This window comes from Polypterus senegalus, chromosome 10 (genome assembly GCF_016835505.1).
Source record: "Polypterus senegalus isolate Bchr_013 chromosome 10, ASM1683550v1, whole genome shotgun sequence".
NCBI classification, from domain to species: Eukaryota; Metazoa; Chordata; class Cladistia; order Polypteriformes; family Polypteridae; genus Polypterus; species Polypterus senegalus.
Window position 1 is genome coordinate 137,394,599 of NC_053163.1, and position 13,023 is coordinate 137,407,621.

The following is a 13,023-nucleotide window of genomic DNA, read 5'->3' on the forward strand; positions in this document are numbered from 1 at the left end:
TCTTTTCTTTGTCAGAATTAGCTTCAGATTAGAAGATTCATTGCATTTTAAACAAATAGAAAAATGTAGGCCTCCAGAATTCCATGCTTTGAAAAAATTTCTTAGGTTACAAAATTATTCAAATTAGAAACTGCTTCAGAAGGGTGTCACGTATAATTGATCTTGATCCTCACCCCAGGTAAGATGGCCGCCAGCCTTTTCTACTTATTTCTGCGATGTTTTCAGTACAGCGGGAGAACAAACACGTGCGTTAAAAAATAACTCTATGGTCCCAACAAGTTAACTGACATTAAAATTATCCAATAAAAAAAGACTTTAGAAAGTGCGGTCCAATCAGCGTTGGGAAAGGCGGTGCTGTATCGACATAGTTTTCTGTTCCATAGGCCAAGGTGACCATCAGGAGGAGACGGGCTGTCAAGCTGACGTAGCTGGAAGGCGACGAGAGGGTCGGTTTTATATTTTTAGCAGCGAGGTGAGGAAGAACATGGGAAGGTGGGGGGAGAGGAGTGTTGCTTGAGTAGGTGTAGACGAGAGGTTTACGGTTTCATTCAGTGATAAATAAGTAGGTGTTCGCAGTGATGCTGAGACCTCGAAGCCTCGCTAAGGCCTGGCTTATTGGGATTACGTAGGTATATCGATGTCCCGAATGGGTCAGTGTCAAAGGATACTGTTATATAAGTGGTTATGATGTCTGTCTGCAGACTCTTAACGAATTTCAAGTTAAACTTGCGTTACGGCTGTTTTTTAATCAAGTCAAACGGGTCTTGTGTGTTATATAGCTCCTTTCAGATTGTGGCCCCATATATTTTTTTCTCCATTTTGTTGCCATCCCCACATAGAAATGATGGACGAGACATTGCAAACTCTGAGCAACGACCAGGTTTGTCCAGAAAGCTGACGGGGCAATCACGGCAAAGTCATACATATAGCGTGCTGGAAAGTAAATGTTTTTGCATGCATTTATGAAGTGTTTCGTTTATCTACTTCCCTCTGTTTGCATTCCTCATATTGAAGCCAGCGTAGTGGTGTTAAAAGTCAATTTAGGAATTGTTCAGATCCACGTTTTTCAGAACAATTACCCCAATGAAACCTTTAAACTTCCCAATGCCTACCCATGGAGTCCATGTCCACTGTAAATCCAGCAGAATGTTCTCAGCATGGGGATACTTTTATGACATTGTTTGGACTCAAGTTATGTTGGCCTCCCTCTTGTTTTCCACAAGGTGAAGGTTTGGTTTTAGTGTCCGATTCATGCTATTTTGATAGCAGATTAAATAAACAAAGCATGTTATGTGTGACAAAAACAAGTAAAGGCAACAACATTTACCCCATTGTATCAGGTGCAACTAAGAAACTTTAATATATTTCAACTTTATCTGTAGAAAAGCTGTAGCATGCTTGAATTGTGTGTCTATATTTTTTTTTTTTGTAAACAATCCAGTTATTTATTTTGTAAACTGGACTGTTGGGAGTGTGATATGTGCAAAATATTTTGTCCTCTTGAAAATAAGATGGTAAAATGTGACCACCAGGTTGGCAATTGTCTGAAAATTATGTAGATTGCTCTGTCTCAAAGTTTCTCAGCAGTTCCATTTTTTTTTTCCTTGCTGTTTAGGTTTTGCCACAATGGCTGCTGTTAAAGAAGAGATCCAGCTTGGTCCTCCAGAGAGCAAGAGTGAACCTTGTGACAAGGCAACCCTTCTTGATAATGGCGAGGACTTTGAGATGCTCAGTGAGGATGATGAGAATGATCTCAGTGATCTCCCACCCTTAGAAAATGCGGAAAGAGAGAAGATAACAAAAACTGAACAAAGGAAAGAAACTGTACAGGTGCAGGAGACAGTGGATGAATGGATGGAGGTGCTAGGTATGCACAGACATTTATTAGAGTTAAGTACAAGCTGGTTTTTGATGGAGGCATGACATTCCACTTTGCTCACCGTGACATCATTTGTAAATAGAGGTGTGGTAGCTGAGATGTGTCTCCTTAAATCTACAATAATTTCAACTGGTTTAAAGGAATTTAATGTAAGATTGTTGAGGGAACTCAAACTGGCCAGTCAATCAACCTGTCTTTGATATGGCACCTCATCCCTGTCTGTGATCAGGCCAATCACGGTGGTGTCATCAACCAGATTCAGCAGTTTAACAGGTAGGTCACTGGAGGTGCAGTCAGTATTGTTGGGAGAGGAAACTGAGCAGAGCCCTGAAGGTAACCTGTGCTCCAGGTCAGGGGCCCACACTGATATTTGCCCATCAAAGATTCAGAGAAATGTGGCATAGCCCACATTGATACTTGGAAGTTACAGTTCTAGTCTACCACAGCCCTGTACTGGAGACATCAAGTGGTGTTAGGTGTGACATGGTGGCACAGAGGTGACAACGTCTGCCTCCCATATGCAGAGATCTGTGTTCATATCCTAGTTTGGTTAGTGTCTGAATGTTCTCCACAAGTGTTTTCTGTAGTTACTGCAGTCTGCTCCTGCATCTTGAAGACATACAGTTTAGGTACAGGTTTTCCTTTGAATTAGTCCTGGATGAATGACAAATAATGTCTGCGGGAGAGTGAACTGTAATGAGTTGGCAGCTCATTCAAGGTTTGCTACTAGTTTGCACGAGATACTGCTGAAATAGGCTCAAGCTCACTGTTACCCTGTTGTGTTTATAGTTCAATGCAGATAATTAAATCCTTTTTTTTGTTTTTGATTTTGGTAAAATAGACAGACAAGCTGCACTTATCTCTAACAAGCGTAATACGTAAAATGATCAGACCTTCTAATACTTCTGTAGAGCACAAGAGAAGAAAATTTTTTCTGCCTGCTAAACTCAGATTCATCATAATGTAGTATTTTCAAAACTACTTAATCCAATTCAGGGCCTCCAGGGGCCAAACCTTATATTAGGAGCAAGGGAGGTAACAATCCTAGATAGGGCTCAAGTTCATTGCAAGGCCCATTCACATATTTCTATCTTGTTTCCCTAGGTGCAATACTAAATTTGCCATATTTCAACAGTATATTACTACTTCCATAGTTATTATAATGTGGTTTAAATACTACAGCATTGGGCTGATCTGGTCCTGTGTGCTGTTTCAAGAAGGATCATTCTGATCGGCATCATGATCACATACACTAAAATCATGCTCATACATGCTATTTGTAGAGTTTGATCCAGGTCTATTTTTTAGGGTAAGCACTCTGTATTTCACATGGGATAAGGTTTAAGGTTTCTTTATTTAGTCATGTTTACACAAGAAAACCTGAAACTTGCCTTCTCAGTTGCATCTAATAACAGACAGAATGAAATAAAACAAATAGAATCAAGAAAGGTTAAGGTAAGGCATATTTACACCAAAAAAATAAATAAAAGGTTACTGGATATATATCAAAACCTTAATCATTATCTCTGATATTTCTTATTGAAAAGTCATATGGCACTAGGAAGAAAGGAGTTTGTGGAGCGATTTGTGTGGGTTTTCAAAGCGACTATCCTCCTTGATTTACCGAACTTTAGTTCTACATGTAATGGATGACTGTCATTAGTTGAGATGGTTTCCAGTTTCTTTAACATTGCCCTCTGACACACAGTAGTCAAATCATCTACATCAGCCCCAATAACTGGACTGGAAACCTATGTATTTTAATTCTCACCACCGAACTTATCATTTGATAATTCAGTTTAAGGGATTACATTTTACTTTTTGTCTTTGTAGTTCTAAAAAATCACAACCTCAGTGTGAGAGAGAAAACGCAAAGCAGCATTGGTGCAGCTTATGACTTTTGTTTACCAGTGTCCATTTATCATTTTATTCTGGTGAAGGTGACACGATATTAGTCAACGAGTTAATAGAGTGAAAAAAAGTTACAAATGAAGAATTTTGGATTACCTTGTAAATAGTCTGAGACTTGTTTTTAAATGTATCCCACAAACATGAAAGCAGAGCTCAGTTTTGATACAAAACGTTCAAGAGCACCATGAATCAGACAAAATGTTTTAGTGGTAGGATGAGTGTGTCTGGGTGCAGGGTATATATCTGGCTTCAAGATATGAATGCACAGGTTAACTAAATTATGGTATAGTGGACATCTGTTCATATACAGTACAGGCCAAAAATTTGGACACGCCTCCTCATTCAATGTGTTTTCGTTATTTTCATGACCATTTACAGCACTCCATCACTCTCCTTCTTGGTCAAATAGCCCCTTCACAGCCTGGAGGTGTATTTGGGGTCATTGTCCTGTTGAAAAATAAATGATCGTCCAACTAACCTGACTTCTGCACAAGACAACTGCTGGTCCCAACCCCATTGATAAAGCAAGAAATTCCACTAAATAACCCTGATAAGGCACACCTGTGAAGTGAAAACCATTTCAGGTGAGACTACCTGTTGAAGCTCATCGAGAGAATGCCAAGAGTGTGCAAAGCAGTAATCAGAGCAAAGGGTGGCTGTTTTGAAGAAACTAGAATATAAAACATGTTTTCAGTTATTTCACCTTTTTTTGTTAAGTACATAACTCCACATGTGTTCATTCATAGTTTTGATGCCTTCAGTGAGAATCTACCAATGTAAATGGTCATGAAAATAAAGAAAACACATTGAATGAGGAGGTGTGTCCTTACTTTTGGCCTGTACTGTATATTTTTTAACCTACTTGTCCACTTCAGGGTTGTGGGGAATAATTTTGTCAATGTAAAGAAATACTGTTTACTGTAGGGTAAAACAGTGTTTCTCAACATTTATGCCCACAACACCTTGTGTTATTATTTTACAATCACAGATGCCACACAGATAGCAAATTAATAGTAGTTTTGGGTCCCTCTTGGTGAAACAAGTGCAGTTAGAAAACCCGGTGGTGGGGGGGGAGTTAGTGTGGATGTTTATCCTTAGTGAAACAAATGCTGTTGGTAATGGGGAAAAATACTGCATAGCCTAGTCAGTCACTTTAGGCAGGCCAGTGGAGTGGTGGGGGTGAGGATTATTTCACTGATACCGAGTTGCTGAAATGGCTTATTCATGACCGTCGATGGCAACCTGTGACCCAGTATTTGAGAGCGACTGGAATAAAGTGCCTCATGATGGTGCATGCATTTAATGAAACATTTTGTATAAAAGGTTGAATGCTGACGGAAGTCCATTCAGTGCTGAAAACTTAAGACATTTTTCAATTGTATGACACAAGAAAAGGTGTACATGGCATTTTGGATTTTCCAGCAGTTGTGTTATTAGCTGTGGTTTATAGATATGTTTTTTTTTAATTTATTTTTTTTGGCAAACTACTATGTAGATATGCTGTATAATAATAGCCGTTTCTGTTACATTGCATAAGCATCACCACTTCCATCTCTACCATACAATCAAGCAATTGCCTAAAATTCTTTTTGCCTGGTCCACAACTCAGTATGTTTTTGATGTCTCCATGAAGTTTAAGACAGCTATCAGACCTCGCAGTAATCAATAAGATTTACACAACCGTTTAGGCTGAATAGAGCAAACTGGCACCATCAGTTAATACATTGAAAAAAGCAGATATGGAACTAAGTAAACACATATGCAATGTGCAGTAGGGCTGTCACATTTGCCAAAAACTACAGATACAAATATTTATTTTTAAAAGTTAACTATGCAGTATATGCAAATACGTTTGCATGCAAGTTAAACATTCTGGGTTGCACATTTATGTTTGTACTGTATTTGCTGTAATTAGATTTTTTTTAATTAATATTTATATTTTATATTTTTTGCTTTAGTGCAGGGGTCCTCAATCACGGTCCTGGAGAGCCGCAGTGGCTGCAGGTTTTTGCTCCAACCCAGTTGCTTAATAAAAAGCACTTATTGCTAAAGTAACACTTCTGCTTCGCTTTAGTGATTTTGAGCCCTTATTGCTTAATTTTGTCTTAAACAGCTATTTTAATTGCTCCTTATTATCAATAACATGCAAATGACAAGAGAGAGCAGCATTTCTCCATTTAGCTTATTTACATTTACACCTGTGTGTATTTATCTGCACTATTGGGTTTAATTAAATACTTGGAAGAAAAACGAAGAGAAAAAAGTGAAGGACTGAGAATTACTCGTCCATTTTAGCCTTCAAATCATTTGCATGATAGAAAGGGAAAGAAAATCTAGTATATGAGAATGACCTGACATAGCAGAGTTAATTTAATTTCATAGCTTGTTTGTGCTTTATTGGCAAGAATTGCTTTCTAATTAAGCAACCAGGTCAGAACAAAAACCTGCAGCCACTGCAGCTCTCCAGGACTGGGATTGAGGACCCCTGCTTTAGTGCATTGGTAAAGCATGCAGTACTTAAGACTTGTAAACTTTTGCTTCCAAGTCAGATGTGAAAACTGTGTAACGCCTAAAAAAAATGAAACCCTTCACAACAACAGGATTCTTAGGTCTGTAACATAATCAAAGAGAACAAACAATGAGTGGTGCACTACGGCCTGTCTCTTTCAACTTGTAGAACGTAAGCACAGACAAAATGTCTTCAAATTGCTCAAAGACAATAAACACAATTAGTGTCATTTTTTTTTTTAAATCTCATCTATGCTTGTTTTTGCTTCTGGAGGCCAGAATACATACTGTCTCTGCCCATTGCTCTTTTACAGTATTTACTGTATGCATATAAAAAAAATAAGTCCTTCATTTTTATGAGTTAGAAATCTGATTTAGCGTAATTTGCCCTACTTGGGGGTGTTCATAAGAAATGTAATGATTTACTTCATGAGATGAGGTAGAAGTACATAGTAAACAAGAATAGTTGCATCACATATTTAATTATCAGAATTTGTGCTTCAGATTATATTTTTAAAGTCTAAATATTCTTTATTGTAAATTAAATATTTGTCACTTTCAACTCCATGACAGAGGTCCATAGAGAGATAGAAATCTAATAGCATGGTATTTGTAATCACTGTCCTTAAAATAGTCTAAAATGATACCCCACATGCTTAGGCTTGAAATGTATCATTTTAACCTTTTGGACATGACTTGTAGATTGCTAGGACCTCCGATAAAGAATCATATATCAAAAATGATTATTATATTTGTGATCAGCAACCTTGAACTAGCATAAAACGACACTTTACATACCTATACTGTATTACCAATCCCTAATACTGTGTTGTGAACAGGAGCAACTTTCACTCCTTGTATCCCATTGGGGGTGAACCCCTGGGGTTGGTTGATGTGTCATGCGCAACTTCAAATACTTCTAAATTGTGTAGTTTCCTGCCCAAAATGTTGTCCAAAAATGTCATAAAAATGAAGGTCTTGAGGGTCAAAATGTGGGGGTAACCCCAAAAAGCTCAATTACTTCCGTAGCTAGACATTAAGTTAAACAGTACTGTATATCGTATGTGTGCACCGGACAATAAATTGAAATGACTTCAGAGGGTTAATGGGCTTTAAATATTTGTTGTCATTGTAATTTTTTCTTTTTTTATTGAACAGACACTCTTATTCAAAGCAATGTATCATAAAAACATTATAAAAGTTGGTTCTGTATTTATGAGGAAAGCAAAAAGTTAACAAGCAGTATAGAGCACATTTTTAAAGCAAACCTCTATAAGCACCTAGTTTCAAAGGTAAATGAAAACATGTTAAAAAAAAAGGCTGCTCAGTTAGATTCTTTGCAGCACGTTCGGCTTTGTTGAGTGCTGCAAGCAAGAGCAGCAGTCAAGAACAACATGAACTTTTTTTTTTTTAACTAGTGCAGCAGTAAAAATGTAATACAAATTCCCTGAATACTCTTTTATTGTATGTTACTGTTTTAGGTGATGTGTGTCAAGTGAGCAACTTTGGTAGCTAAAATAAGCATTGCCTGAATTGTAAACCCCCTATAATGGAAGGAAAATCAGAAACATGGTAGTTTCTATTATCTTTAATTAGAAGAGATACCAACTTTTTTTGCTGCTTTGAATACTGTTTTAATATTAAACAGTCATGTACCTCAGGTTTAACAATGAACTGGAATGGGATCAGAACCTAAACAGTATGTTTATGGGGCCAGAGACATACTTAATAATCTGTCGCTAGTACATCTGCAAACCCAGGAAGCATATTAGTCGCAAAGAAAAATCTTTCCCAAAGTGCATTATGATGGGTTTGTTTAAGAAACAGAATTCTGTCTGTTTTATTGTTGATCAAAAAAGTTAATTGTTTTAGAACATTAATGGGTTGTTTTGGAAATGATTTGCACAGTGTGGTGGGAGTAAAATAATGCAGAAACTAAACAAATAGCTGTTCTTTTTGTCACATTTTACCTTATTATTATTATTTTTTTAAATACATTTAAATTAAATTAGAAAAGGGATATTCCATCTTATAGCTCTTATTTGTAGTGTATCAAAAGCTGGACAGCAGTGAAGAGAATCACATTTTGGTAATTCTGGGAAATGTAAATCACTAATGTAATGCAATTATATAAGTAAATGTTGTTTGTTTATTTTAAAGTTAAGTATTATTACAGCACCTCTCATAAGATGTTACTTGTGATTGGCTAGTGGAAAGGCAGCAGTTGCCAAATGTCATTTAATCTAGTCTGCATTTTTATTTAGTATTTATAGAGTTTGATTATGGATTTGATATATTGATAGTAATTTATTAATTCATCTTCATCCTTGGTAACAGCATGATATATTTTCAAGGAGGTACAATTACTGAAGGCTTCATAGTGGTACATTGGCCAACGGTGTTGTGTAAGATTTTCTGAGAACTGGCCAATCACTGTGCCAGGTTGGCAAGATTTGTAACTGTGTGAATTTTTTACTGAGTCCGCAGAATTATTCTCTGATTTGGAAGGTATGCACATTTTTTTTTTTTTTTTTAAACTGGTGACGCTAAACTATCAGTGGCCATGAAAATATGAAGGTAAGTTCACAGTGAGTTTACAGAATCGGGCATAAGTTTCAAAAGTTTGCATTATATGTCATGTATCTAAAATCAGCGTGATCTGTTGCATATTCATTTTATTGTGTCTGTTGCATTTACAGTTTATGTTGTCTAATAACATTTGAATATGTTCTCATTTTACTGTACAGGAACCAAATTGCTAATGAAAAAGATTTTGGTTGTTGGCCAAGGAGAGGATACAAGACCAAAGAGAGGCCAGCTTGTTACAATTCGCTTAAAAACCATGCTGGAAAATGGAACTGTTTTAGATGATCGGGAAAGTCTCTCTTTCACCTTGGGAGATGGTGATGTAATGCAGGTAACCTATGTGCAGACTGCATGATAACATCACTTACTTTCTTATTTGCTTAAAAGCACTTCTTACCTCAGTGTTTTTGTTAGGAGACTAAACATATTCTTTGTTTTCTTTTTTTCCTTCCATTTTTGCACTTTGACCTTTTTTTTTAATATTAAAGCCTGACTTTCTTTTATACAAACTACAGGGTAAAGTATTAGAATCCTCCAAAAATTCCATTTTCAAGATTTTGATGAATCTTGACGTTTTAGGCCTCCCGGATTTAAAAAATACCATTTTTGGAATTGTGTGTGTGTGTGTGTGTGTGTGTGTGTGTGTGTGTATAAACACAATAACTTGAGTACGCTTTCACTTAGATCAGTGTTTCCCAAATTCAGTCCTGGGAACCCCCTGTGGCTGCAGGTTTTTGTTCCAACTGGATCCCTAATCAGTGACAACACCTGATAGCACTGATCTCATTTAATTAGCTGGTATTTGTTTCTTTTATTCGACATTCCGAAAAGCACATAGACGTGATTTTTACATTTATAAGACATATAGAAACCTTTCTGCTTTTGCTATAGATTTAAATGCTTAACTCTCTTTTGTTGATTTCATTATACTTTGCCCTTTCTGTGTGCAATTTTTCCCCCTTTGTTGTATCTTAATAATGACAATTTAAAACGAGCAGATCAGACACCCAGGCAAACAACACTGAAAAATCAAAGGCTGCAACTACTTTAGAGTCAGACCCACTAATTAGTAAATAATGGATTAATTAAACAAATAGAACACCGAGAAAAGTAGAAGGAAAATCAAGATGAAAATATTGTTAAGGCAAAAAATACTATTCCTATATAACTGCTTGGTATATTTTAATATTTTTTTTTTTAGCAAACTTAGTTTTCTAATTTCTATATTGTTCCCTAAACACAGAACGTGGGAAATATCAGTTCACTTAATTAGCCCAGGAGTTCAATTAAAAGCAGAAGCTGTTTGGAACGAAAACCTACAGCCACAGGGGGTCCCCAGGACCAAGTTTGGGAAATGCTAACTTAGATCAATAAAATTTTGCATACAAGTATTATGTACAAAATGTAGATTGCTATCAACGTTTGTGCTATTTTGTTAACTGGAAGTGGTACTTTACCTTTTATTCATGCAGCTGCAGAATCTGATTTATTCAGTTTTACTTTTATAATAATTGTTCAATATATTACCTTGATTGGATTTGTTGTGGTTGTGGGTTCTTTAGTGTACTAAGCCTGGGTGCGAGCACTCCCGTTTTTTTTTTGCTCTCAAATCTATAAGTATGTTCAGAATGCCTGACTAAATTCTTGCATATTGTTTTGTTAATGTCTATGAGAAAAAAAAACTAATAGGGTACGTGCATACACGCATGTTTCAGTATACGGATTTCCACAGTACTGAGCACTGAGGAGAGTCATGGGGGTGGTCTTTAATAGCAGAGTGTGTTTTCAGCAGAGCACAAAGAAGATGGCTAAAGTAATAATTAAAGTGCTGTGATAACAGCAGTGTTACAGTACCTGTTGGCTCATAACTGCATTGTGCCTGGAAAATGGATAGTCTGCATCATGTAAATATTAGGGATGCTCTGATTGATTGACTGCTGAGCTGAGCTGAGCCGATTTTCACAGAAAAAGACTTGATTGGTATATTGGCCAATCACAGAAAATGATCTTTTCAGCTTCTGCTTTTCTAAGCTTTGTGGTAAATTAGTTGCATTGCGGTAGCTGAGCCAGCGTGCATTATTTATTTATTTTTGCTGCAAACTTCCTGCACAGTAAACCAACACTTTCTTTGCTTCTTCCTTTTCTCTTCTTCCTTCCACCTCCACTTTTATGCTGTACCTGGGAGCATTTTAGGTGGCTCATCAGCATTATCTGAAAGGACTCCCAGGTGTGGTGGAAACACAAATTACAGCTGTGGAGCTTCCCCTGGCAGCCCTCACAGAAGCCAACAGTGCTGTTCCCATGAAGCCTTGCAGGAACCTGAGATGCCGCTGCAACTTAGGGTGCCTGCCATCTAGTGCTCTGGGGGAGGCAGTGTCCTGTGCATGTCTGCTCCCCCGGTCTTTCCAGTACATTGACCTTCTGGCCAGAAAAGAACCATGGCCATCTGTCACAATACTTTCACATCCAGGATCGGCAAAGGCAAACACCTCGGGCACAGTTCTTTGGTCACTTTGTTTCACATTGCTTGGTCACCTTATTTCACATTATTAAACAATAGTACAAATAAGTAAAGTGTGTACCTAAATAATTACATACTCATCCAATACAGTATTTATTTACAACATTTAAAAATTGTATGAAATAACATTTTCTTTTAATGATTTGCCATTTTGTATTATGTGGTTCACAATGATATGCCACATGTCAATATGTAGCACTGGTGTTCATTTTCTTGATTTATACATACTGACATAGGTGCAGGGGAGTGGAAGAAAGGGTATGGGGTGGGTTTTTAACGGCAGTCCTGGTGCAACGTTAGAGAAAAGTAGCAAAGGTAAAAATTACGCTCTTTTTTTTTTTTTCATGTTTCTGTAAAAAGATCGAATCAAAGTCGCATCACATACAGTAAGTGCTAAATAAGTTATCTCTTGAGTGGCACTAAAACCAAAATAAGTCTCTAGTACCTCTGTATTTAACTCACCAGTCTGCCAGCTGACATACAGTGCTGACTGCCCTAATATAATGACACAATTCTACGAAATAGAAGTGTAATGATTATACCTTTCCATGTTTAAGTTTGCAGTATCTTCGCTAATTTATGCAAAGAACACAACATAACCATCCAAGTAATACATGGTGTGTGTCAGATCTTTTTTTAGCATGCCTTGAGCAAAGGTATAGCTAGAACAATGTTTTTCAACTGTTTTTCTGTGGTGGCACACTTTTTTAACCCAAAAAATCCCAAGGCACGATTCTACCAACTACACAAGTATTAAATCTGTACATGTACTAAATTGTCTTAAGGGAGGGGACAGGGAGTGGCAAAAAAAGTAGCTCAAAGTTTGCTGTTTGGATGCATTTTTCAGCTGCTTCGTCCCTTTGCCCACTCATACAGCTCTCTGCCTCATTCCACTGACCCGGGGTCAGAGTCAACTCATATGCCCACTGTCCCTTGGCTTTATGAGAGTCACTGGCAAGCATGCACCCAGGTAGATGGACTCCAAACACATCTCCTGGCTGCTAAAGTGCTCTCTAAGTGCTGTGTCTGCAAAACGGCGATCACAGAGCTACTTTTATGTTGTCTTTTCCAGGTAGTCCTGTCTTCCTCGGATAGGTCTTAACCTCCTTTGAGGAACATGTCTTACTCCGGTCAGGATCCAAGGGTACTACGCTGTTATATCCACAGTGCACCAGTTGACAAGATGAATGATAGAGTATAGTATTTATGTATACCCATTTAAGAGATGCTTATTCTTTCAACAGCCGTTTTGATTGTTTGATTTTTACGTTGTCTTATATGCTATGCTAATTTGATAATTAATATATTGGCTTCACTTTCTTATTGCCTTCTTTTCAACTTGCTTTTTACGAAGGCATTTGAATTCAGTTTGTACTTGCTGAAGTAGTATTTTGTTAAAGGTTCAGGTTTAAGGTCATTGTTTCGTTTAAACTATGCCATTATTATTTTTTTAAATTTCTTTTTGTTAATTCTATATTATTTTTGTGGTTCAGTGTGTATTTACTTCAAGATTTAAGTATTAATTTTATAAGTACGTTTTAATGTTAAATGTGATTAATCACAATTGATTACACACATTTATATGATACATTATTTTAGTTGATTCTCAACACATATA

General features: G+C 37.0%; 1 protein-coding gene across 2 annotated transcripts in view; it reads left to right on the forward strand.

Moving 5' to 3' along the window:
* Positions 1-373: 373 nt before the first annotated feature.
* The window catches only part of fkbp8 (FKBP prolyl isomerase 8), a 33,030-nt gene continuing 20,380 nt past the window's right edge, over positions 374-13,023 (forward strand). Inside the window, exons 1-3 of one of the 2 annotated variants that reach the window (XM_039766816.1) lie at positions 374-472; positions 1,616-1,867; positions 9,046-9,215. In XM_039766816.1, the coding sequence (XP_039622750.1) occupies positions 1,627-1,867; positions 9,046-9,215 (411 nt within the window). In that variant the 5' untranslated portion in view covers positions 374-472; positions 1,616-1,626. The remainder of the gene's footprint in view (positions 473-1,615; positions 1,868-9,045; positions 9,216-13,023) is intronic. The other variant, XM_039766817.1, reaches the window with a different exon arrangement.